The sequence below is a fragment of the Somniosus microcephalus genome, chromosome 28, assembly GCF_052327205.1.
Source record: "Somniosus microcephalus isolate GS21.2 chromosome 28, FLI_Smic_1.0, whole genome shotgun sequence".
Classification (NCBI taxonomy): Eukaryota; Metazoa; Chordata; class Chondrichthyes; order Squaliformes; family Somniosidae; genus Somniosus; species Somniosus microcephalus.
Genome location: NC_141014.1, coordinates 37358687 through 37384947, shown reverse-complemented (window position 1 = coordinate 37384947; position 26261 = coordinate 37358687). Strand labels below are relative to the sequence as shown.

At 47.8% G+C, this 26261-nt stretch overlaps 1 protein-coding gene and 1 long non-coding RNA gene across 2 annotated transcripts in view; one reads left to right on the top strand and one right to left on the bottom strand.

Annotated features, from left to right (window-relative positions):
• Nucleotides 1–10356, top strand: part of LOC147099603 (voltage-gated potassium channel KCNC1-like) — a 102873-nt gene extending 92517 nt beyond the window's left edge. Inside the window, exon 4 of the mRNA XM_085969847.1 lies at nt 8302–10356. Within this exon, the coding sequence (XP_085825973.1) occupies nt 8302–8438 (137 nt within the window). The 3' untranslated portion in view covers nt 8439–10356. The remainder of the gene's footprint in view (nt 1–8301) is intronic.
• Nucleotides 10357–14196: 3840 nt separating this feature from the next.
• LOC147099602 (uncharacterized) overlaps nt 14197–26261 on the bottom strand; it is a 35259-nt gene continuing 23194 nt past the window's right edge. The window contains exons 2-3 of the long non-coding RNA XR_015073945.1: nt 16874–17089; nt 14197–14324 (exon numbers count right to left, since the gene is read on the bottom strand). This is a non-coding gene — a long non-coding RNA (uncharacterized LOC147099602). The remainder of the gene's footprint in view (nt 14325–16873; nt 17090–26261) is intronic.

Sequence of the window (26261 nt, the reverse complement as noted above, 5' to 3'; positions counted from 1 at the left end):
CCAGACTTCTCTCCAATGATACAACGTTTAAGCAGTCTTTTATACAAAAATTTGGTACATAATTAGCCTCGTGCACGATCCATCTTAACAATTTGATTGGGTTTCGCCCCGTGTGCACATTCACTGATTGGTTGCCTATGCCGCGTTACATTAAGGTACCGCCTTTTTACCGGAAAAGTATATGTCCGATATCACCGCAAGCTGGTGTTGCACCTATGACCTTTGTTCATGCCAGATGGGGTCTCACCAACATTGTACTTCTGACTCATTGTCCTGCTTTCCTGCCCCTCTAAGCCTTATTACTTCCCACTCATTGTTTTACTTTTCTGCCAGAGCAGAACTTACATCCTCGAGGCCTCTTATGGTTCCACGTCCGACTATTTGCAATTGTCTCCAAGTCACACAGCTTGCAGTCGTTAATCATTCTAACGCTACTGCAAAAATCAACATGTCATTCTTAGGTTATCTCAACTGCCAGTTCAGCAACTTAGAAAAAGCTTACTACTGCAAAGGCCTATTAGATTGTTGTCTTTATTACACCATTCAGTGAAACTGCCAGCGATGTCAGTTTAACTCTTTCCCCGCTGTAAAGTGATAGAATTATTTACGTTTAGTAAATTATTGAACTGACGCCATTCACGGGTATAGTGCATCACCTCTCCTCAAAAGGTTGGTCTTAAATCCCTGACCAGCTCATAACCTAAAATTAACGATCAATTTCCATTCTGAATGCCATCTCATAGGACCCCCAAAGAGCCCACGATCTTGTACCAAAGTATGAAGAGGGTATGTATTCTCTCAGCGAGCTCTTGCAGAAGAAGCAGACGCATTCATACATGCAAAGGTCGATGTTTGCTCATTAAATCATTCCGTCCCCCCCCAAACTGGATGGCCAACACTGACGCTGTTGCAATTTTTTTTTAAAAACCTGATGACGTAAAACCTGCTCGACTTTCCCTTTAATATACGCCAGCGCCATTGCAAAAATAAACTTGTGGGAAGGAGGAGACTTTGAGATGTTCTGTTTGAAGTTTCATGGGTACAGTCGATCCAGGCAAATTGCTTGTAGCGGCAAAGGGTTCAAACATAGAAACATAGAGAAATAGGAGCAGGAGTCGGCCATTCGGCCCTTCGAGCCTGCTCCGCTATTCAATATGATCATGGCTGATCCTCTATCTCAATACCATATTCCCGCTCTCTCCCCATACCCCTTGATGCCTTTTGTGTCCAGAAATCTATCTATCTCCTTCTTAAATATATTCAGTGACTTGGCCTCCACAGCCTTCTGTGGTAGAGAATTCCACAGGTTCACCACCCTCTGAGTGAAGAAATTTCTCCTCATTTCAGTCCTAAATGTCCTACCCCGTATCCTGAGACTGTGACCCCTCATTCTAGACCCCCCCCCAGCCAGGGGAAACATCCTCCCTGCATCCAGTCTGTCTAGCCCTGTCAGAATTTTATACGTTAACAATTAGGAAGTTGGGACAAGAAAGGGATGTCAGACAGACCTTTTTCACCCAAAGGGTAATGAGTTATGGAATAACTTACCAATGAAGGCCTTTGAAGTGAACCATAGAAGCTATAGTATCTTACAGTGCAGAAGGAGGCCATTTGGCCCATCTTGCCAGTGCCGGCTCTTTGAAAGAGCTATCCAATTAGTCCCACACCACCCCCCCCTGCTTTTTTCCCATAGCCCGGCAATTTTTTCCTTTTGAAGTATGTATCCAGTTCCCTTTTGAGTCTTACCATCGAATCTGCTTTCACCGCCCTTCCAGATCACAACAACTTGCTGAGTAAAAAAAAAATTCTCCTCATCTCCCCCTCTGGCTCTTTTGCCAATTATCTTCTATCTGTGTCCTCTGGTTACCGACCCTCCTGCCAGTGGAAACAGTCTCTTCCTGATCTGCTCTACCAAAACATCTCGTAATTTTGAACGCCTCTGTTAAATCTCCCCTTGACCTTCTCTGCTCCGAGGAGAACCATCCCAGTTTCTCCAGTCTCGCCACGTAATTGAAGTCCCTCATCCCTAGTACCATCCTGGAGAGATTGGGTCGATTGGGCTTATACTTGCTGGAGTTTAGAAGAATGAGGGGGGATCTCATTGAAACTTATAAAATTCTAACAGGAGTAGACAGACTAGATGCAGGAAGGATGTTCCCGATGGCGGGGAGTCCAGAACCAGGGGTCACAGTCTAAGGATAAGGGGTAAGCCATTTAGGACAGAGATGAGGAGGAATTTCTTCACCCAGAGATTGTTGAACCTGTGGAATTCTCTACCACAGAAGGCAGTAGAGGCCAATTCATTAAATATATTCAAGAAGGAGTTAGATATATTTCTTAAGGCTAAAGGGATCAAGGGCTATGGGGAGAAAGCAGGGACAGGGTACTGAATTTGGATGATCAGCCATGATCTCATTAAATGGCGGAACAGGCTCGAGGGGCCGAATGGCCTACTCCTGCTCCTATGTTTCTATGTAAATCTCCTCCACACCCTCTCTCAGGCCTTGACATCATCAGGGAACCAGAGACATCAATTGTTAATCTCCAAGAATATCAGGAATTGTCGGTGATTTTTATTTTTTGTTGAGAGAGTGCTGATGCCCAGGTTGTCCTTCCATCAGACGTCTCACTTAAGATACAAAAACTGTAGGTAGAGTCTAATAATTGGCTTTGAATGTTGTAGAGGACAGCTGACGCATCTTAAAGGGGCAGTTGCTGCAGAGTCATGAAAAGAGGTCCTGCTTTAGGCCGACAGCAGCCAAGATTTGGTATCACTGTTCGATGGCTGAAGATAGCGCAGTTTACACCAATGCAGCTCCCACGCCTACTTCAATCGCCGTGCCAACGGTGGCACGAAGGAAGACGCAAGTGGGAATAAAAAGCAGGAAATGCTGGAAACACTCAGCAGGCCGGGCAGCATCTGCGGGGAGAGAGGAGAGAAAAAAAACAAAGAGTTAACGTTTCAGGTCGTTGACCTCACACCAGAACGGTTCTAATCATAGGTCACTGACCCGGAAATGTTAACTCTTTGTTTCTCTCTCCGCAGAGGCTGAGTGCTTCCAGCATTCTCTGTTTTTATTTCAGATTTCCAGCATCCCGCAGTATCTTGCTTTTGAAGACGCCAGTGGCTCAGAATGTGAGGTGGGCTGAGTGGGTGCTTTAGCATTATTTAATAGGGAAATGCATTATACTGACCGACTGCAGTGAAGGACCCCTGTTGTTCCTCCATATTAAGGTGCGTTACAGTGGCTGTTTCCTGCCACAGATTAAGAGATAAACTGAATTCAGACCTTGGAATTGATTTTTTTGTAATTAATTATCTGCACTGAGTTTCGACGTGCAATGAAACTTTAGAGGCCAATTTGACACAAATGTGGGTGAGCTCTTCTGTACTGTGGCGTCTATCAGAATGAAACACTGCTACACACTTCAATATGGTCGCTGAAGAGTCCGGATCTTGCTTGAAAGACGGACCATATTTTGGAATCGCACGTTGAACGTGAAGGACCGATTCCTTGCCTGTCGGAGGTGACCAGAATTTATATATATTGAAAACAAAGAATTTCTTGGGGGGTGTGGGGCGGGGGAAACCTTCATAATTTAAAACTTGACAGTTTTGTCAACCAAATTTAATTGGACACAAGCATGCTTGTATCTCTGAAATTGGTCATTTAGAGGTCCAACTTTATGCCTGAAGAGCAAAATATGGTCTATGGTCATATTAACCATTACAGTTCTGATAATCGCTAGCTTATGGGGTTCGCTTTATGTTATATTTCAGATCTTAATACGAAGCTCAAGAACTTTCTACAGTTTCTAAAAGCACAGAGGTCGAACGTTCCACTGGTCCCAGATCCAGGACCCAATTGTTAAATTAACAACATATACCCACCTCCCCCCCCGAAAAAAAACCCAAGAAAAAGCAAATGGAATACTGCTGTGTTGCAGTTGTGGTATTTGATTTCTACTGTTGGAGCTGGCCAATGTGTCTCCGCGCTAGATTGTCAATGACTTCTAGTGTTAGATGTTGATTCCGATTGCGGCCCAGCACTAAGATCCAGTAGATTTATCTCTTCCAGTGTGACCTCTTGCCAGGTTCCTGGGACCAGTGAGATCCTGAAAAAAAAAAAGTAATTCAACCTCTGTAATTAGGGGGTCATGTTGAATAGGTTTAAAGTGCACTGTGACACACAAAGTCATTCTCTTTTGCTGTGGAGGTAATAATCAGTAGCCGAGTACTCGTCTGAAACCGATTGAAACGAGTCCTGGCAAATTGTCCTCAGTATAAGAATGGGCCGTAGGATATGTTCAATGTGATATTTGCTGCAGTTTTCTGCTTCATTCTCTTTGCCTTGCGCACTCTTTATTTATTTCCCATGAGAGGTTCCTATCTCCATCTAGCTTCCTACAGCAAGGATGGCCAAGGTAGTCAAGGTTGCGGACTTGTCTGACACCTTTTAGTGTCCCCATGGAGGACTGTGCCTCGACCACTCTGTCTCACCAAAGTCATTCCATTGCATTTTCGGCTATGTCAACAATTCCATACTGCACCATTCCCACTGTCTCATCGGTGCTATACTGGGCCATACTATACCATTCTTATTATTGTCTCACCAATGCTTTACTAGTTCAGTGTCCACATGGCATATCATTGCAATCTATTACCAGAAATGGTCCAAGGGATTGCCCCGTAGTTACGAAGTTCGAGTGTCAGAATTCCGTGGCAGGGGTGTCTCAGAACGAATCCAATAGTTAGTACCCCAGAGGTAGGACATCTAGGAGAGGTGACCAGTAGCTATTATGCTAGAAGGTGATTCTCCCATCTAGGAAAGGTGCCAGGGTTGACCAGTAGATAGTGGGTCATGTTGAATAGGTTTGATGTGCACTGTGAAACACAAAGTATAGGAGTCCATCATTCTATGATTCTATCTAGGAAGAATGGGTCCCGATCCCAACTTGAAGTAACATTCACATTCAGGCTTCCCCCAGATAAACTTGACTATTCTCTCTGAGCAGAGGGAACCCTTAACTCCTCAAATGTGACTCCTGGAAGATCAACCAAGGAGGCATATTGAGTATCTTCTTGGAGATAACTCCAAACACCACCCACCTCCCCCCTCCACTCCACCACACCCCGCACTCTATTAGAAAAGGATGTGAGCCTCTGGCGTTGGGACTGCGGGGAGGGACACTGAGAAAATGAAATCACAAGAAGTTAAAGAAAAACCCCTTGGAGCTCTATCAGCAGTTTTCTTGTTCATATGTATGTGCCTTTCTGTATAGAACAAAATGCAGTGCTGTTATGTGAGCATGAATGCATGAAATAGAAGATGACTGATGTTGCCATGACTGACTCTGAGACATCTTAACTCCCTGGTAGAAGTCTCCTTCTCAGTTTTCCATAGAATTTAAGAAGGAAGTCCTCTCTGGGCAAGTGCCTTAGGTGCTGACTTTAGTTGCAAGCGTTGGTGACGTGGAGTGGGTGGGGGGGGGGGGTCATCTTCTTTTGCTCCTCCTCCCAAACATGATATTGCACAGGCACTATCACATATGTGAGACACATGGACAGTAATGGCCAACGTGTAATCCTCCCAGAGGCGCAGGATGCGAACTTCAGGAGTTGTCCACAGTGACCAGATCACGAGGCATTGGAGAGAGGGTAGAAAAGAAGTGAGCTGCAGTGTATGGATCACCCAGAGGGGTAAAAGCCTTCAAATCTCTCTCAAGGTATTGGTAGTTCAGAGAAAATCTTGTGACATACAAGGATAGGTGTGTTTTTCCTCCAGTGGGTTAGGTGGAATAATCAATTGGAACGCTGTCCCTTAGTTTCAGGATCTGGGTTAATTCCAGCCCAGACTGCTGGTGAATGAGAGGTGCTACATAGAATGAGTTTGGGACAATCTTTTATTGGGTGTGACTCTACAACACAAACTACCTGTAATTCTGCACAATTGCCACAAACCTCGGCCTCCCAAAGAGACCTCACAAATATGGTTGAGAAAGGAAAGGCGTTACAATAGTTCAGTAGGGGGCGCTCTTCTGATGTTGGGATTGAGGTACATTGTTCCCGAGAGTTTAGAAGAATGAGAGGTGATCTCATTGAAACGTATAAAATTCTTAAGGGGCTTGACAGGGTAGATGCTGGGAGGATGTTTCCCCTGGCTGGGAATCTAGAACCAGGGTCACAGTCTCAGGATAAGGGGTCGGCCATTTAGGACTGAGATGAGGAGGAATTTCTTCACTCAGAGGGTGGTGAATCTTTGGAATTCTCTACCCCAGAGGGCTGTGGAGGCTCAGTCGTTGAGTATATTCAAGACAGAGATCGATAGATTGTTGGATACTAAGGGAACCAAGGGATATGGGGATAGTGCGGGAAGGTGGAGTTGAGGTAGAAGATCAGCCATGGTCTTATTGAATGGTGGAGCAGGCTTGAGGGGCCGAATGGCCTATTTCTTATGTTCTTAATAGAGGGAGCTTCAGTCCAACCTGGGAGTGCTTGATGGGGTAGTGTAGAGGGAACTTTACTCTGTATTTAACCAATGGTGTGTTTGTCATGGGACTGCTTGACATGGACACAACTGAAAAAAGTGCTGAATGTTCCACTCCCCAGAACCAATATCTCTCACACTGGTAGAACAAATTCACAAATGTTAATTATTTCTGTTAGGAGATACAAGAGTAAGAAAGTATTGCTACAATTGTACAGGGCCTTGGTGGGACCACACCTGGAGTACTGTGCACAGTTTTGGTCTCCTTATCTGAGGAAGGATATACTTGCCTTGGAGGAGGTGCAACGAAGGTTCACTAGATTGATTCCTGGGATGAGAGGTTTGTCCTGTGAGGAGAGATTGTGTAGATTGGGCTGATACTCTCTGGAGTTTAGAAGAATGAGAGGTGATCTCATTGAAAGATATAAGATTCTGAGGGGGATTGTACAGGGTAGATGCTGAGAGGTTGTTTCCCCCTGGCTGGAGTGTCTAGAACTAGGGGGCATAATCTCAGGATAAGGGGTCGGCCAATTAGAACTGAGATGAGGAGGAATTTCTTCCTCAGAGGGTTGTGAATCCTTGGAATCCTCTGCCTCAGAGGGCTGTGGATGCTGAGTCGTTGAGTATATTCAAGGCTGAGATCGATAGATTTCTGGACTCTTGGGGAATCAAGGGATATGGAGATTGGGCGGGAAAGTGGAGTTGAGGTCGAAGATCAGCCATTGAATGACGGAGCAGGCTCGAGGGGCCGTATGGCTGACTCCTGCTCCTAATTCTTATGTTCTTATATTACCCACCGCTTGCCACTGCTACCTGTCATTATTGTGCTGTCTCGGTGAACAAACACTGCTGCTCCACAAGTGTTGAACAGGAAGTATGTTTGGTGGCCCTGGACTGATCTTAACAGCTTTCTCCTTGTTCCTCCTTCCACTGAAGTAAAACGGTGTCTCTTCCATAATACAGTTTGTTAGGTACCAGGGAAGCAGGTGATCCAGAGGGGGTTTGGATATGGACTAGGTACGAATTGAAACCTTTGACCCTTTGGAATTGGGGGTTCCGAGCATTTGAACCACACAACCCCCGCCCCGCCCCGTCCCCCCATCTGCTGGTCCAGTGAGGTCACAACATTACTTCTGAATGTTGAAAGGAAGTTTAACTCAACAGTTGCCTTGAAATTTATGTGGTAGGTCAGCGAATGGAAGTTGGCTTCCAGGCTGGACTTTGAACCTAGTTTGATAGTGAGAGAAGGGGTTGGACTTTTACTGATCAAAGTAGGCCTGGAGTTTAGACTCAGTTAGAAGGCCAGTCAAGTGGAGCTAGGAGCAAGCAAGCAAGGCTTTGGTGGAGGAGGAGCAAGTAAGCAAGAGAGAGAAGGAGAATAAAGTGGTGGCAGAAAGCGGGCTGGGGGGGGGGGGAGGGAAGGTGGAAGAAGAGGTGATAGAGGAGGAGGAGGCAAAGGTCGTGGGGAGGTAGAAGGGAGAATGGAAGAGGAACAGGGAGAGGTGAGAAAAGAGGTGGAAGAGGGGATAAAGGATGAAGGGATGATGGAAGAGGAGCGGGGAGAGGTGAGAAAGGAGGAGGAAAAAGGGGATAGAGGAGAAGAAAAGAAAACCATGCTAAAAGAATCTACCAATCAGCGAAGAGCAATGGAAGATTGAGCCCCCGATTTTTTTTATTTGGCGCGGGTGGGCGGGCGGGCGCGCAGACTTGTTCCAGAGAGTTACCCTTTGTCTCGGGGTCCAGCTCACTCACTCATTATTATTTTAGTAACTGTGCAAAAAATGCTTTCTTCTCTTCTTTCTTGAAACCCAAGGTTATGAAAAGTCGAGGAGCCTAAACAACATTGCTGGCATGAGTGGGAATGCGCTCCGATTGTCTCCTGTCACCTCGCCATTCAGCTCGCCCTGCCCACTAAGGCGGCCCCAATCACCCATTCCATCCATCCTGTAGCACGGACACAAAAGAGTGGGAAATATTTTTTTAGAGAAAAATATATATGTGTGTGTATGTATCTATATCTATATAGGTATATATAGGTATATATATATCTAGGACAATTAAAGTCATTTAAAAAAGAATACAGAACAGGAGAGATCATTGCTTGAACAATAGGCTGCATATACCAAATGATTGATGAAGAACCTGCTGATTGCTGATCGATGGAAAGATAAACTGTTTAAATTTGTGCCAAGACCATGGCTTGTTCCAGGAAAAGACCCTTCCCCCCAATTCCCTCACGCCCGCCAAAAACATGGACAGCAAGGTGGAATTTTCCTCTGTTTAAAAGAAAGACAAGATTATTTACGGCACCTGCCACCCCCCCCGCCATCACCCCGCCCCACCCCAACCCCTCTCTCACCCCGCCCCTCAAAGGGCTGAGGAAATCGGAATCACGGGAGCGATGAATCTTTATGTAGGGAAGCCGCAGATTTTTTTTCCAGACCGCTATGTATTCTGTCGTGACTCTTAATCAAATTTTTTAAAAAGTGTACACTCAGGATATACGAGCCGTACAGACACACACACAAAAAAGCAAACCCTAAAACCACACACACACAAAGTGGGAAACCAGTGGAAATGACTTTCTGATCCAGAGTGCAGTGGCATTTCCCGTCCCCCTTGCCCTCCTCCCCTTTCTCCCCTCCCCACCCCACCCCACCCTTATGCATGGAACGCCATTGCAAGCAATAAGCAAATGAATACGTTTGCCTTGGTGCATGTTGAACAATTTAAAACAAAAACGAACAAAAAAAAAATGGTTTCTTTTTTTTTAAAGAAAAAAAAATATGTTCTGTCTGAAGTGGAGTGTTCGGCCTCGACTGCTGCATGCCTGTTATGCAAGAGCGAGGTGAGATCAAAGCTGTCCCTGAGCCATTTTTTGCTCTCTTCTCTACTCACAGATAATTATAAGGACAGTCCAGTGATTTCTAGATACATGCAACTGGAGGCCGTCACGGTCACATAGTGACCCCCATCCCCCTTCCTTCTCCAACACCTCCTTCCCCAACTCCTCTATCCCTTCTTCTTCCAGCTCCTCTATCGCCTCTCCTTGTTCCTCTGCCATTATCTTGTCTATCTCTATTCCCTCTTCTTCCTGCTCCTTTCTTACCTCTCCCTGCTCCTCTTCCATTCTCCCTTCTACCTCCCCATGACCTTTGCCTCCTCCTCCTCCTCTATCATCTCTTCTTCCACCCTCCCCCCGCCCGCCCGCCTTCTGCCGCCACTTTATTCTCCTTCTCCCTCTTGCTTGCTTCCTCCTCCTCCTCCACCAAAGCCTTGCTTGCTCGCTCCTCCTCCTCCATCTTCCTCTTCCTTCCATCCCTCCTCCCCCCCCCCCCAACCACCGTCACCTCTTTCCTGCTCATCTCGTTTGCTCTCTCTTCACTTTCGAGCAGGAAAAACTCAAAAAAACAACAACAAAAAAGCCCCGGCCCCCCCCACCACCCCCCTCCAACCTCCACAAAACCCCGCCCACCCACCAACCACCCCCCCACACAAAAACCTGACTTGCTGATGACAACATGGAAGAAGCAAAAGAAGGAAGACAGACAACGAGGACCATGGGATTTTGTTGTGATAGTCACATCCAACAGAGGAGCCACGAGGACAGATTAAAGAGCAACTCTTGTGTAGAATGGGGAAAAATGAACTGGAGTAAGAAATCTTAAAAAGAGAAAAGATGTGCGGGGGAAATCGAAAAAAAAAATATATATATTTAAAAGGTGCATTTTCTCAGCCTCAGCATGACATTGCATGATGTACTGTAAGGATTATATTTAATGTCATATGCAAAAAAAAAATTATATTTTCCTTCCAGATTGCAAAACTCGATGAAAAATACATAAAAAAAACACAAAAAAAATGAAGTTAGCCAATCGTATAAAACAGTATTATTGAAAGGATGCAGCTCTTTTTTTTTCTATTTTTTAATCAGAATTAATATCAAAAAGCGTGTATATAAGAAAGGTGCCATTACTCGGTCATATTGACTGCTTTTTTTTTTCCCCTGTCTCGCTCTCTCTTTCTCTCTGTCCCTGTCTCGCTCTATTCCTCTCTCTCTCTCTCTCTCTCTGGCACGCTAATTAAGTAAATGGACAGTTAAAAGATTCGTTAAGTGTTACGTTGCAGATCCCGGTGATGCCTGGATTCGGAGCAGGGGGGGCTTTCCCGAGGGCTCGGGGCCAATGGACACTTTCCCAGCGGCTCCTTCCATGGCAGTCAGCGAGGCTTCACGCAAAAGCAGGCGGAGATTCCGAGTCACAGCCCGTTAAAGGAGATATCGAGAATGCTAAGAAGGTTGGGGACAGGGATTGCTGCCCCCCCCCCCTCCACTTTCCCCCACAGATCCGACGGCCTTTCGGGCTGCTAAGTAAGATGCGGAAGCTTCTTTATTCGACTGACAAGGATTCAGGCTGAGAACGCCTGGAGATCTAGCAGTCTCAGCTCTGCCCGCAAGGTTCCCTGTCCAGGGGAGGGTGGAGGGTGGGAGTAGGGGGTTGACCAGGATCCGTGGAGACAGGAGCTTCTCACAGAATTAATCCTTTCAGCGTTAGGTACTCAGTGAGCTCTGATATGCCATTGGCTGCAAGTCGCCAAGGGTGCCAGGAGTCCTGGTTCCCCAGTTCTGCTGGCTCCAAATCGCTGAGGGACTCTTTGCTTTATTGGGAAGGTTCGCTGACTGCAGCTTGCTAATTGCTCTTCGGGTTCAGAGTTTCTCAGGTTGGACTGGGGACTCTCACTGCCCACAAGCTAAGCGTGGAGACAACTTTGGTTGTAATGCCCATTCATTCTTTGAGGGATCAGAACTGTCAGATGTATCTCAGGTCAAAAACTTGGCATTGCCCCCACCCCACCCCCCTCCTCCCCACACCCCATTTTGCTAACTTCAATGCTAACATCTGAGTATGAAAAACTGCAGGATTTCATAATTGGAATCAAATGCTCTGCACTGTACAGTGCAATAAAGCCTCTATCACTGTGCTGTTATATACCCACATTTATAAATAAGAACTAAACACCTCATAGTCCTGACACTCATTTGACAGGACTTTGTAGACACACACTGTGCAGTGTAATATAAAGTCCCCCAATCCTTGGGGCAGTCAATGGCTTGGGTGGCTAAGTGTGTCCCCTCACCCATGGCAACTAGGCTTGAATCCAGCGCAGAAGAGGTAAAGGTGCCTCTTCCTCTTGTGGGTCTAACTGCCCGACACCGTGTTACCCGAGCTTTCACACACGAGCTGAGTTTTCATCCCAACTCTTTCCGAGGATGCAGTCCTCCACCTCTTTCTGAAGGCTCCCCTTTTTAAATCCCCATCAGGGACGAAACCCTTCTCAAATGCATTTAGCTTCTTTTTTTTTCTATGGTGTGTCAAAATCCAGTTGACGGAAGGAATGCGTTCACGGGAAAGGACCATCAAGATCATTTTATTCGGTGGAGTTACAAGGATTAAAAATTGGGAATGTGAGGCGACCAGATGGGTGTTCCCTCTCAAGCGGACTGGGAACGTTGCAATGGGAATCCATCACCTTCCATTTGAACCATTCCCTTTTTGTATTGTCACTGCTAATTGGGAAAGGGTTGCGATCTGAATCAAAGCAGGTCCTTCACCTGGAGCCACGCAGATATCCCACATGCACGCAAACACACGCGCACATATACACACACTAACTCAATAGCAAAATACTGCGGATGCTGGAAATCTGAAATAACAACAGAAAATGCTGGAAACACTCAGCAGGTCGGGCAGCATCCGTGGAGAGAGAAACAGAGTTAACGTTTCAGGTCTGGGACCCTTCATCAGAACTGGAAAAAGCTGGAGATGTAACAGATATTAAGCAGTTGCAGAGACGGGGGTGGGGGTTTGGGGGGGGGAGGAAGGAATTGAAAGAACATCCTGTGAAAATGTTGCAAATGGGAATGGCAAAATCACATTGTTCCAATGAAGCTCAACGTAAGCTCGAGGAACAGCACCTCATCTTTCGATTAGGCACTTTACAGCCTTCTGGACTCAACATCGAGTTCAACAATTTCAGATCATAATCCCTGCCCCCATTTTTCATGCTGTATGATTTTGCCATTCCCATTTGCAACATTTTCACAGCATGTTCTTTCAATTCCTTCCTCCCCTCCTAAACCACCCCCCCCCCGGTCTCTGCAACTGCTTAATATCTGTTACATCTCCAGCTTTTTCCAGTTCTGATGAAGGGTCCCAGACCTGAAACGTTAACTCTGTTTCTCTCTCCACGGATGCTGCCTGGCCTGCTGAGTGTCTCCAGCGTTTTCTGTTGTTACACACACTAACACGCGTGTACGCACACATGCACATAAATACGCACACACACACACACAAAGGCACGTATATACACATACATACACAGACACGCACGCAAACACAATACATGTATATTGTTTAAAGAGGCGGTTTCCCATTCGGGCCTACCACTAAGGACAAGCCCAAGGCTCCACCGCGTTTTCTTGTCTCAGTTTGTTTCGGGGGCCGCTTACATGAGTCAGGGAATTACACTCGACAGTCGGAGCAGAAGAATCTTTAACGCAGTCACATGACGTTTCTTTGTCCGCTGTTTTGACATCAGCATTAACCTGTTTATATTGTAGGCTATCGTGGTTTCAAATTCAATCTCCTAATCGGACATTCGTGTATAATTCTATTTGGTGACATTGGCTGTGATGAGCCGACTACATTCATTGGCAGGCGAGAGACCTCTGCGTGGGGGAAGCTATTTACAGGAAACTTTCGTTTAACCGGAGGTTAGAAGTCCGGAAAGCTCTATCTACCGGCAAAATTCAGGAGCCGTTTTCTATAAGTTTTTTTACTTCTCGTTGCTTTTGTTTTCCCCAGTCAGGCTCTGCAAGGTCTGTAGCTAAGCAACAGCTTCAGCTAGAGATGCTTGCAGCTGCAGCTGACTGTTTTGAAGCTGTTGCTAAGCAACAGGGTTTGTTGATTCACACGGAGCTGAAAAGCTCTGTATGTTTTAACATTGCCGCTGGTTTATACGGCAGTTTTGATCTAACGGCACCAGCTCGGTCCCATCAGTGCCGGATACCAGAAAGTTTCCTGTAATAGGAAAGAGCTGACCCTTGGTAGCAGCAGACACTGACAACATTACTGGCTCAGGATATTCACTGTTCCAATCTTCTTAACATCATACACTTCCTTGTCTCGGCAGCCCCACTGAGACTCATTGCGCCAGCTCCTGCGGAACCCCTTCCCTCTCTCAGACTTCCCTCCTGCCTACAATCTTCCAGTTTCCGAAACCCAAACTTGGCATCATCTAGTTGCTACTTTCCTAACTTATCTCCTCTTCCACTCTTTATTACCTTAACGTTGGGGCCCTTGTCCCTTTATGTTGGGTTTTCAATTTAGAAAAAAAGAATCGGCGAACTTACGGGAACTCCATTCATGTCCGCTAAACCCGGCAAATGCTAGAATGACCCAGCCCTTCTGCTTGAGGCCCAACAGGTCAACATAGAGCGGAGGGATGTTCTGCGAGAGCATCAAGCATTTCTGTGGAAGAGTTGAGTTTTTCTCATCCTTAAAAACATATCAAAGTACAAAGTACCTCCAGTGGTAGGTTAGTCATACTGTTAAGCAACCAATAGTCCTATCAAGTTCAAAGAAAAGAGCCCAAGCTGGACTTCTCAATAGAATAACAATAAAGGTTGCTGCAGTACTCACCTTCTACCAACAGATGCCAGCAGCACATTAGAAAAATTAATGCCTCATATCCTAGTTAGCAAGCATGCTAGAGACATCTAGGGGTGGAAATCCATTACTTCGGCTTGAATCCATGTTGAACTTCTGAAAATTGGATCTGGAAATTTGAACAGATTCAATAATTTCAGCATTGTAGATCTAATTATTCCACCGCCCTCCATCCGAAAAGTTAGACACATGTCCATTTATGTGTCTGGTGTTATATTGGTGTTGGTATATTGGAAATATTCTTTCCTGAATGTTTAGGCCCATTGATATCAGCAAAGTACCGAACAGTGCAATTATTCCTTGGAGATTACTTCATTCCTTGAGGTTTAAGTGCATCTTAGAATCCAGCTCTAAAAGGGGAACTCAACTCACAGATGCGCTCCAATAATCCTTGGTGTTATAAGGAGAGCTCACAATACCCGTCACAGATGTTTCCCTGGAGCTATTTTGCTCCTGTGTTTTATTCAGCTTAAAAGCAAAGCTACCCGCTCAGCACATGTTTCACGTAGTAAACTTCCTGTAAACGCCCCCTGTCCCCCTCGATGTTACCAAAGGGAAATTTTCCGCATCAAATGTCATCTCACATGTATCCCCCCAGGAGAGTAGGGCTCAATTTTGGCTTCCCCGGTTTCAAATCCCGCCACTACCCTACCCTACCCACCTATCTGACTAAACTTCTCCAGTCATACACTCCCACACGCACTTCCTGTTTCTCTGCCACTTTATTATTGCTTAATCTTCCCCATTGAAGGCCAGTCCTTCTATTGCAATACCACTGCCCTCTATCTTCCTCTCCTCAAACCCCCCTTACTACTTGCCCGTCTCTTCCAAAGGCCGTTTGAGAACACTTCTGTTTGGCCTTGCCTTCGACGCCCCTCCCCTTCCCCACCCAAGATTCCTTCTTTAAGCTCAATGAGCTCATTCCTCAAGCCTTTTCTGAGATGCTTCCCTTTCCTGCGTTGAGATGCTTGCTGGCGTTAAAGCTCGGGAGAACTCAGGATGAAGAGACGCAGAGAAAGACTTCCACCCTAGAAGGATCAAGATTATGTGGGGCGGGGGAGAAAAAAAACCTTCCAACTGCATTCATTGACATGGTTGTCTGCTGCGGTCATGTTCTGTACATTGCGAGCAGTGGTAAACGAACCCGACACTTCTGATTTATTGAACAGTGAATGGCATCACCAGTGGCGGATCAGGGGTAACACTTAACCAGTTTGGTCTTGCCGAATTTTGCTCTGAAATATTTATGCATTTTTGAATCTTTTTAATCCCTTTTTGAATGTTTTTCCTTTAAGCATGCCTGTGATTGGTCGGACCTGCCCTCCCCCTTTGAACCTACTGAGATTTAAAAAGGAAGAAAAAAAAAGATTAAATTAAATTGTCTGAAGTATTTTTATTCTTTGCCCTGACGCTTTCTTGCAATGGTTGGTGAAAGCGTTGTAAATGTGTACTGAGTGGGGCTGGGCACCAGGGATCCCAAGCCCATCACTGATTGGTTCGTTAGCACTGGTTGGCAATCTGATCCTGATGGAGTCGGAAAGGGATACGCTGGTCATGGAGATAAGGTGGACATCCTGCACCAATTGGTAACCTAGTTCTAGTCAACCAGATGCAGGGGAGGTGGGGGGCGGGGGAGGGGCATTGAAGAACAACCATTTCCCCTTTTTTTCACTTTGGTGGGAAAAGGCTAAGTTCTCTGGAGAATCGATATTTCTATTGGGGGGTTCTGGCCATATAGCATGACACAACACCATGGAGATGTTGGGGTGCAAGATTGATGGCCATCACTACCCACTACTCGTTCTGTGGAGTTACTAGTGTGGCTGTGTCACTGGGGAATGAAGCTCAGAGGGTTCATTGTAGGGACTGAGGAAGGAGTGGATGGGGAGGTGGGGGTGGGAGGGTGGTTGGGGGGAGTCACTCCGACAAAGCTGATGTGCACACTTGCATGACTGGCTGAAAGCGGCATTGGCAGGGACCTGGGTGAAGCCCGCCCGCTGCCCACTCATCTTAGCTACAAGTAGCGAGTGGCCCAAGGACACGAGGGAAGAGAAAGGCAAAGAGGCGGGAGGGAAGGGTAGCAGGAGTTGCACCTCTCAAGTTAAGCAAAAAGCCATCTCCAAGCTCACCCCCTGAGATACCCGCAGCTGTCTGCCACGTGCCCGCAACCCCCCAAAAAAAATCGAACTCGCTTTAAAAAAAAAATAAGGTCAATGGCGCCGTTGGAAAGTTAGAGGCCTTGTTGCCATTTTGTGGTGTTGCATCCATGGTGCGCCCTGTCTTCAGAGACGCGGGGGACAGCTAGGGGGGGTTATTGGAAAACTGCGAGGGGAAAAAGCCAGGGGGAACTGAGCTGGGGGCCTGTCAGTTAGAGGTGAGGGATCTCAGAGGGAGATCTTCCTCCAACTGCCATTTTTATCGGATTCGCTAAACCGCGCAATAACAAAGGGCAATCTTCCTGCTAGGTTTACGAAGCTGCTGGCGTGCGATGGATGTGGGGGAAATCTCCCCCTCTGCACTCCCCCTTCCCCGCCCTCCGCACTCTCCTGCACCCCTCCCCTCCTCCGCTTCCCCTCCCCGCTCCCCTTCACCCCCCCGCTCCCCACTCTCTCTCTCTCCCCCGCTTCCCCGTCACGCTCCTCGCTTTCCCTTCCCCACCTTTGTTGGTACAGGAGGCTCGTTGATGACCTCTTGCTTGCCCGTCTCGCCACGGCCAGCCCCTCCATCAGGACCGCTTGCCCCGTCCGCTGGGCGGGCGCTGCCTCAGCGACTGAGCCCATGGGTTGGTTGTCTTGGTGTTCACTGGAGCCCAGTGCCCTCTGTATTCTGTGTATGTGATTTCAAATTCAACCTCGACTGATATTCACGGGATATCTGTGTTGATATTTATGCAAAAAATTTTAACAGAAAGGTCATGCGCAATAATAACAAAAAATTTACAGGAAAAAATGTACAAGGTATTTGTGCAATATTTTTGGGTGACATTTTATCATAAAGAAAAAATAAATGCCAGAGAATATTAACACGTGAAGCATGGCAGAGGAGTAAGTGTTTCTCTGCAGAGTTTAAAGGAACATTGCTGTTTTTTAAATATATGTTGGGTTAAATTTACGATGTACAAAAATCTGTTTGAGAACATCTTCAGAATCTTCGGACTGATCACAAATATGTCGTGTGTCTTGTTTGAATGTTTAAATCTCCCGCCTTCCCCCACCCCTTTCAGTAAATATCTCTGGGACTATGAGGGCTTAAAGCAGAGGGTGGGAAGTAAGGTCGACCTCCTGGGCCCCGAGTTCACAGTACGAGAAGCTCTCTTTAGTTTGGTGCTGTCCGAGTTGTCCCTATCCAGTGAGTAAAAGCACAAGGGGAAAAAGCTGCTCGCACTTCAATAATAATCGGGCAGAGAGGCCGTGAGAATACAGTGATGGGTAGAAAGGGAATTGGGAAATGGGTCTGAATATAGAGAAGGGGATTAAGGCACGGCAATCAGACAGCATTGAAGGACCTTTACTCTGCATCCAACTCTATCTCACCTGAGGAGGTTTCTTGCGGGTATAGACGGAACTTTACTCTGTATCTAACCCGTGCTGTACCTGCCCTGGGAGTGTCTGATGGGACAGTGTAGAGGGAGCTTTACTCTGTATCTAACCCGTGCTGTACCTGCCCTGGGAGTGTTTGATGGGACAGTGTAGAGGGAGCTTTACTCTGTATCTAACCCGTGCTGTACCTGCCCTGGGAGAGTTAGATGGGGACAGTGTAGAGGGAGCTTTACTCTGTATCTAACCCGTGCTGTACCTGCCCTGGGAGTGTTTGATGTGACAGTGTAGAGGGAGCTTTACTCTGTATCTAACCCGTGCTGTACCTGTCCTGGGAGTGTTTGATGGGACAGTGTAGAGGGAGCTTTACTCTGTATCTAACCCGTGCTGTACCTGCCCTGGGAGTGTTTGATGGGACAGTGTAGAGGGAGCTTTACTCTGTATCTAACCCGTGCTGTACCTGCCCCGGGAGTGTTTGATGGGACAGTGTAGAGGGAGCTTTACTCTGTATCTAACCCGTGCTGTACCTGCCCTGGGAGTGTTTGATGGGACAGTGTAGAGGGAGCTTTACTCTGTATCTAACCCGTGCTGTACCTGCCCTGGGAGTGTTTGATGGGACAGTGCAGATTGAGCTTTACTTTGTATCTAACCCGTGCTGTACCTGCCCTGGGAGTGTTTGATGGGACAGTGTAGAGGGAGATTTACTCTGTATCTAACCCGTGCTGTACCTGCCCTGGGAGTGTTTGGTGGGACAGTGTAGAGGGAGCTTTACTCTGTATCTAACCCGTGCTGTACCTGCCCTGGGAGTGTTTGATGGGACAGTGTAGAGGAAGCTTTACTCTGTATCTAACCCGTGCTGTACCTGTCCTGGGAGTGTTTAATGGGACAGTGCAGATTGAGCTTTACTCTGTATCTAACCCGTGCTGTACCTGCCCTGGGAGTGTTTGATGGGACAGTGTAGAGGGAGCTTTACGCTGTATCTAACCCGTGCTGTACCTGTCCTGGGAGTGTTTAATGGGACAGTGCAGATTGAGCTTTACTCTGTATCTAACCCGTGCTGTACCTGCCCTGGGAGTGTTTGATGGGTCAGTGTAGAGGGAGCTTTACTCTGTCTCTAACCCGTGCTGTACCTGCCCTGGGAGTGTTTGACGGGACAGTGTAGAGGGAGCTTTACTCTGTATCTAACCCGTGCTGTACCTGCCCTGGGAGTGTTTGTTGGGACAGTGTAGAGGGAGCTTTACTCTGTATCTAACCCGTGCTGTACCTGCCCTGGGAGTGTTTGATGGGACAGTGTAGAGGGAGCTTTACTCTGTATCTAACCCGTGCTGTACCTGCCCTGGGAGTGTTTGATGGGACAGTGTAGAGGGAGCTTTACTCTGTATCTAACCCGTGCTGCACCTGCCCTGGGAGTGTTTGATGGGACAGTGCAGATGAAGCTTTACTCTGTATCTAACCCGTGCTGTACCTGCCCTGGGAGTGTTTGATGGGACAGTGTAGAGGGAGCTTTACTCTGTATCTAACCCGTGCTGTACCTGCCCTGGGAGTGTTTGATGGGACAGTGTAGAGGGAGCTTTACTCTGTATCTAACCCGTGCTGTACCTGCCCTGGGAGTGTTTGATGGGACAGTGTAGAGGGAGCTTTACTCTGTATCTAACCCGTGCTGTACTTGCCTCCTTGAGCCCCTGCTGACACTGACTGTAGAGAAATCACCGAGACATATAGTAAAAAAAGACCACCTATCTGGTGGTCGTTCCATTTCCCTGTTACAAAAGGTCCTCATTGTGTATCGTCTTTGTATAACGGGGGGGCGGGAGGAAATAACCGATTGAAGGAACATGTTTTGAGGCGATCAGGAATATTTACAAGATGGTCTCCAAGTTCTTTTTGTATTAATTTGTGAGAGATTGTCAGACATCTCGAAAAATCTGATGAATTTAAAAGCTTGCCAAAATGAAAACGAAACAAAAAAAAAACACAGGTATGAACCTTTTGAGTATGGACTGTTATTTACAGCTCTTGAAATCTGTGCATGCTTTTGATTGTTCAAACATCTGCAGATAAAAAAAAACCAGTGCGAATGCCTATAAATTGAGTAGAGTTAGAGAAATGTACAGAACTGTAAAGCATTTCTTAATCACACTATTCTCTGAATAAATGGGGAAAAAAAATTACATTGTGACGTCTTTATTTTAAATATTTGTGGTGCTTACAATCTATTGCATCTCCGTTTGCGACACCGCGCTCTCTCTTCCATTCATGGGACATGGTATTTAAGAAAGAGAGACTTGCATTTCTATAGCGCCTTTCACGACCTTGGGACCTCTCAAAGCGCTTTACAGCCAATTAAGTATTTTTTTGAAGTGTAGTCTCTGTTGTAATGTAGGAAACACGGCAGCAAAGTACAAGTCAGGAGTGTGATGGAATACTCTCCACTTGCCTGGATGAGTGCAGCTCCAGCAACACTTGAGAAGCTCGACACCATCCAGGACAAAGCAGCCCGCTTGATTGGCACCCCATCCACCACCTTAAACATTCACTCCCTCCACCACCGGCGTACCGTGGCTGCAGTGTGTACCATCTACAAGATGCACTGCAGCAACTCGCCAAGGCTTCTTCGGCAGCACCTCCCAAACCCGCGACCTCTTCCACCTAGAAGGACAAGGGCAGCAGGCGCATGGGAACACCCCCACCTCCAAGTTCCCCCCCAAGTCATACACCATCCTGACTTGGAAATGTATCGGCCGTTCCTTCATCGTCGCTGGGTCAAAATCCTGGAACTCCCTCCCTAACAGCACTGTGGGAGCACCTTCACCACACGGACTGCAGCGGTTCAAGAAGGCGGCTCACCGCCACCTTCTCAAGGGGCAATTAGGGATGGGCAATAAAGGCCAGCCTTGCCAGCGACGCCCACATCCCCGGAATGAAGAAAACACAATTTGCGCACAGCAAGCTCCCACAAACAGCAATGAGATGATGACCAGATAAGGTGCAGTGGGATAGACTATTGACTTTGTATGATAGTGTGAAACGGGTAATAGCGTGTCAGCAGCCTATTTTACACCTCCCCCCCATTTTTATTTCCATTAACTTCAATAAAGTGATTTAAAAAATGTATTTGCGGGATGTGGGCGTCGCTGGCAAGGTTGGCGGTATTGCCCATCCCGAGTTGCCCTGGAGAAGGTGGTGGTGAGCCGCCTTCTTGAACCGCTGCAGTCCGTGTGGTGAAGGTGCTCCCACAGTGCTGTTAGGGAGGGAGTTCCAGGAACATAAGTACATAAGAAATAGGAGCAGGAATAGGCCACTTGGCCCCTCGAGGCTGCTCCGCCATTCAATAAGATCATGGCTGATCTTGGGCTCAAAGCCACTTCCCTGCCCGCTCCCCATAACCCTTCACTCCCTTATCTTGCAAAAAATCTGTCTATCTCCACCTTAAACGTATTTAATGACCCAGCCTCCACAGCTCTCTGGGGCAGAGAATTCCACAGATTTACGACCCTCTGAGAGAAGAAATTCCTCCTCATCTTAGTTCTAAAAGGGCGACCCTTTATTCTAAAACTGTGCCTCCGTGTTCTAGATTTCCCCACGAGGGGAAACATCCTCCCTGCATCTGCCTTGTCGAGCCCCCTCAGTATCTTATATGTTTCAATAAGGATTTTGACCCAGTGACGGTGAAGGAACGGCCGATATATTTCCAAGTCAGGATGGTGTGTACGGAAGGATAGACATGCTCAGCAGCTCGGCCCCTGTTCCATTTTGACTTGGGTTGAAAACCCTTCCAGATTGGCCCTGGAGTCTCCAGGAATTGAAGGTTAATCGCCAGGAAGCTGCCGCAAGCAAAAGCATGGGAGAAAAACCCATGGGGGCTGACGTAAGAAAACTACTAGGCACTTGGTTTAAGCGTTAAACAAAGCTTTAATCAACTGTTTTACAACATGGAGGTCTAGTTGTGTCCTTCACTAGTTCCTGTTAAGAATGTCCTGCGCAAGCTGGGCCCGTGCCCGAGTATTTATACTCTCCCTGGACAGCGCCACCCGCAGGCCGCTCAGCATTATTTCATAAGTCTTTCTTTCATGAATGACTGATTCATGTCAGGGGCGTTGAAAAGAAATTGTGTTTAAATAAAATTGGAACACTTCTGTTTATAAATATTGGAGATGGGAAAAAAGGCTGCTTGACAGACAGTCAAACATCATCCAATTGGGCAATGAAGATTCTTTCTGCTTTCCGATTGACTGTGGGAAGGAGGGGTGGCGTGAGGATGGACATGTCAGGCGACCAATGGCGGGGGGGGCGGGGGAGGCGAGGGAGGTCATAAGAACATAAGACGTAGGAGCAGGAGTCGGCCATTCGGCCCCTCGAGCCTGCTCCGCCATTCAATAAGCATGGCTGATCTGATCTTGGTCTCAACTCCATTTTCCCTGCACGGTCCCCATAACCCTTGACTCCCCTTATCATTCAAAAATCTGTCTATCTCCACCTTAAATATATTCAATGACCCGGCCTCCATGGCTCTCTGGGGAAGAGAATTTCAAAGATTCACGGGATGAAAGGTCATGGGATGAAATCTCACATTCAACCAGCGCTGGCAACCCTAGTTCTGAAGGGGACCTCTCGACGTCAGACATTCCCGCGCAGTTACTCCGTCCAGCTCCACACCACTGGCCCATGTTCCAGCCTCTCAACCCATTGCAGGTTGAGCGAGGTGCACTTGCAGGCATCACAGGAGACTGGTTCCCGGGGAGTGGCGGCAACGTCACAGTGTGCCCACCGAGGCAATGTTCGGTGGGTTTTGGTTGTGCCACGGTGGGTGTGTGGTTCTACCGCACTTGGGTGGGATTGAGCACACGCGCACATAGAAGGAGTTGTTCCTGGCACACTAACCAGCTACTGGCAGTTGGCCCAAGAACCAGAGCACCGGATTTGAAGGACGTTTCCCCTCGTTCAGTCTCAGTGGGCGCCGGTGGTGGTATTTTCCACCGTGCCGGGCTCCTCCTGCCACTGCCTCAGTGGGATGTCCCATCTGCTTGTACTTAGGGGGAACACTAGGAGCAGGCTCGAGGTCAGATTCAGGAGCAGCCCTACAGTAAGGCTCAAGGTCTTGTTGGCTCTGGTTCATAAGAACATAAGAACATAAGAAATAGGAGCAGGAGTAGGCCAATTGGCCCCTCGAGCCTGCTCCGCCATTCAATAAGATCATGGCTGATCTGATCCTAACCGCCAATCCACTATGACAGGACTATCTCCTGAATCTAACAGAATTAGACACACGAAACAGGAGCAGGATCAGGCTACACGGCCCCTGGGCCCGCTCCGCTACCCACAGGGCCATGACCGATCCGCACCTAAACTCATGTCCAAATTCCTGCCCGCTCCCCGTAACCCTTAATTCCCTTTTCTTCTAGGAAACTGTCTATTTCTGTTTTAAATTTATGTAATGATGTAGCTTCGACAGCTTTTTGGGGCAGCATATTCCATGGACCTACCACCCTCTGAGTGAAGTAGTTCCTCCTCCTCTCAGTTTTGAAAGAGCAGCCCCTTATTCTAAGACTATGCCCCCTAGTTCTAGTTTCACCCATCATCTGGAACATCCTCCCCGCATCCACCCGATCCAACCCCTTCACAATCTTATATGTTTCAATAAGATCGCCTCTCATTCTTCTGAACTCCAATGAGTAGAGTCCCAATCTACTCAACCTCTCCTCATATGTCCATCCCCTCATCCCCGGGATTAACCGAGTGAACCTTCTTTGTACTGACTCGAGAGCAAGTATGTCTTTTCTTAAGTATGGACACCAAAACTGTATGCAGTATTCCAGGTGCGGTCTCACCAATACCTTGTACAACTGAAGCAATACCTCCCTATTTTTATATTCTATCCCCCTAGCAATGAAAGTCAACATTCCATTGGCCTTCTTAATCACTTGCTGCACCTGCATACTAACCTTTTGAGTTTCGTGCACCAGGAACCCCAGATCCCTTTGTACTTCAGTACTTTCCAGTTTCTTGCCATTAAGATAATAACTTGCTCTACGATTTTTCCTGCCATAGTGCATAACCTCACACTTTCCAGTATTGTATTCCATCTGCCAAGTCTCTGCCCACTTACTTAGCCTGTCTATGTCCCCTTGCAGGTTTTTTATGTCCTCCTCTCTCACTACTTTCCCTCCCATCTTAGTATCATCTGCAAACTTTGATATGTTACACTCGGTCCCCTCCTCCAAATCGTTAATATAGATTGTAAAGAGTTGGGGACCCAGCACTGACCCCTGCGGAACACCACTGGTTACTGATTGCCAGTCTGAGAATGAACCATTTATCCCAACTCTCTGCCTTCTGTTAGATAGCCAATCCTCTATCCATGCCAGAATATTACCCCCAATCCCGTGATTTTTTATCTTAAGCAATAATCTTTTGTGTGGCACCTTGTCAAATGCCTTTTGGAAGTCTAAATACACTACGTCCACTGGTTCACCTTTATCCACCCTGTATGTTACTTCCTCAAAGAACTCCAGCAAATTTGTCAAACATGACTTCCCCTTCATAAAACCATGCTGACTTTGTCTTATTAAACTATGATTATCCAAATGTCCTGTTACTGTCTCCTTAATAATGGACTCCAAAATTTTACCTACCACAGATGTTAGGCTAACCAGTCTATAGTTTCCAGCCTTCTGTCTACTGCCCTTTTTAAAATGATAAACTGCCCTTAGTGGGGGGTTAATGGAGGGGAAGGGAGGATCTGGACAGTGGTTTCCAGAAATGAGTTTTGGCAAATTCACCATGGTCGTGTTATGCTTATCCAGCTGATTCCCAACATCAGTAACAACAACTAGCATTCGTATAGTGCCTTTAACATAGTAAAACGCCCCAAGGAGCTTCACAGGAGCGATTATCAAACACAATTCGGCACTGAGCCTCATAAGGAGATATTAGGACAGGTGACCAAAAGCCTGGTCAAAGAGGTCGGGTTTTAAGGAGCGTCTTAAAGGAGTAGAGAGAGGTGGAGAGGTTAAGGGAGGGAATTCCAGAGCTTAGGGCCCAGGCAGCTGAAGGCACGGCAGCCAATGGCGGAGCGAAGGAAATTGGGGGATACGCACGAGGCCAGAATTGGAGCGCAGAAATCTCGGAGGGAAGGAGGTTACAGAGAAAGGGAGAGGTGAGGGCCATGGAGGGATTTGAAAACAAGGATGAGAATTTTAAAATCGAGTCGTTGCCGGACCGGGAGCCAATGTAGGTCAGCGAGCAACAGGGGGTGGTGGGTGAACGGGACTCGGTGCGAGTTAGGACACGGGGCAGTGAGCACAGGGGTGGTGGGTGAACGGGACTCGGTGCGAGTTAGGATACAGGGCGGTGAGCACAGGGGTGGTGGGTGAACGGGACTGGGTGTGAGTTAGGACACGGGGCAGTGAGCACAGGGGTGGTGGGTGAACGGGACTCGGTGCGAGTTAGGATACAGGGCGGTGAGCACAGGGGTGGTGGGTGAACAGGACTTGGTGCGAGTTAGGATACAAGGCAGTGAGCACAGGGGTGGTGGGTGAACGGGACTCGGTGCGAGTTAGGACATGGGGCAGTGAGCACAGGGGGTGGTGGGTGAACGGGACTGGGTGTGAGTTAGGACACGGGGCAGTGAGCACAGGGGGTGATGGGTGAACGGGACTTGGTGTGAGTTAGGACACGGGGCAGTGAGCACAGGGGGTGATGGGTGAACGGGACTGGGTGTGAGTTAGGACACGGGGCAGTGAGCACAGGGGGTGATGGGTGAACGGGACTGGGTGTGAGTTAGGACACGGGGCAGTGAGCACAGGGGGTGATGGGTGAACGGGACTGGGTGTGAGTTAGGACACGGGGCAGTGAGCACAGGGGGTGATGGGTGAACGGGACTCGGTGCGAGTTAGGATACAGGGCAGTGAGCACGGGGTGGTGGGTGAACGGGACTCGGTGCGAGTTAGGATACAGGGCAGTGAGCACAGGGGTGGTGGGTGAACGGGACTCGGTGCGAGTTAGGATACAGGGCAGTGAGCACAGGGGTGGTGGGTGAACGGGACTTGGTGCGAGTTAGGATACAGGGCAGTGAGCACAGGGGTGGTGGGTGAACGGGACTGGGTGCGAGTTAGGACACGGGGCAGTGAGCACAGGGGGTGATGGGTGAACGGGACTTGGTGCGAGTTAGGATACAGGGCAGTGAGCACAGGGGGTGATGGGTGAACGGGACTCGGTGCGAGTTAGGACACGGGGCAGTGAGCACAGGGGGTGATGGGTGAACGGGACTGGGTGCGAGTTAGGACACGGGGCAGTGAGCACAGGGGGTGATGGGTGAACGGGACTGGGTGCGAGTTAGGACACGGGGCAGTGAGCACAGGGGGTGATGGGTGAACAGGACTCGGTGCGAGTTAGGACACGGGGCAGTGAGCACAGGGGTGGTGGGTGAACGGGACTTGGTGCGAGTTAGGACACGGGGCAGGGAGCACAGGGGGTGATGGGTGAACGGGACTCGGTGTGAGTTAGGACAC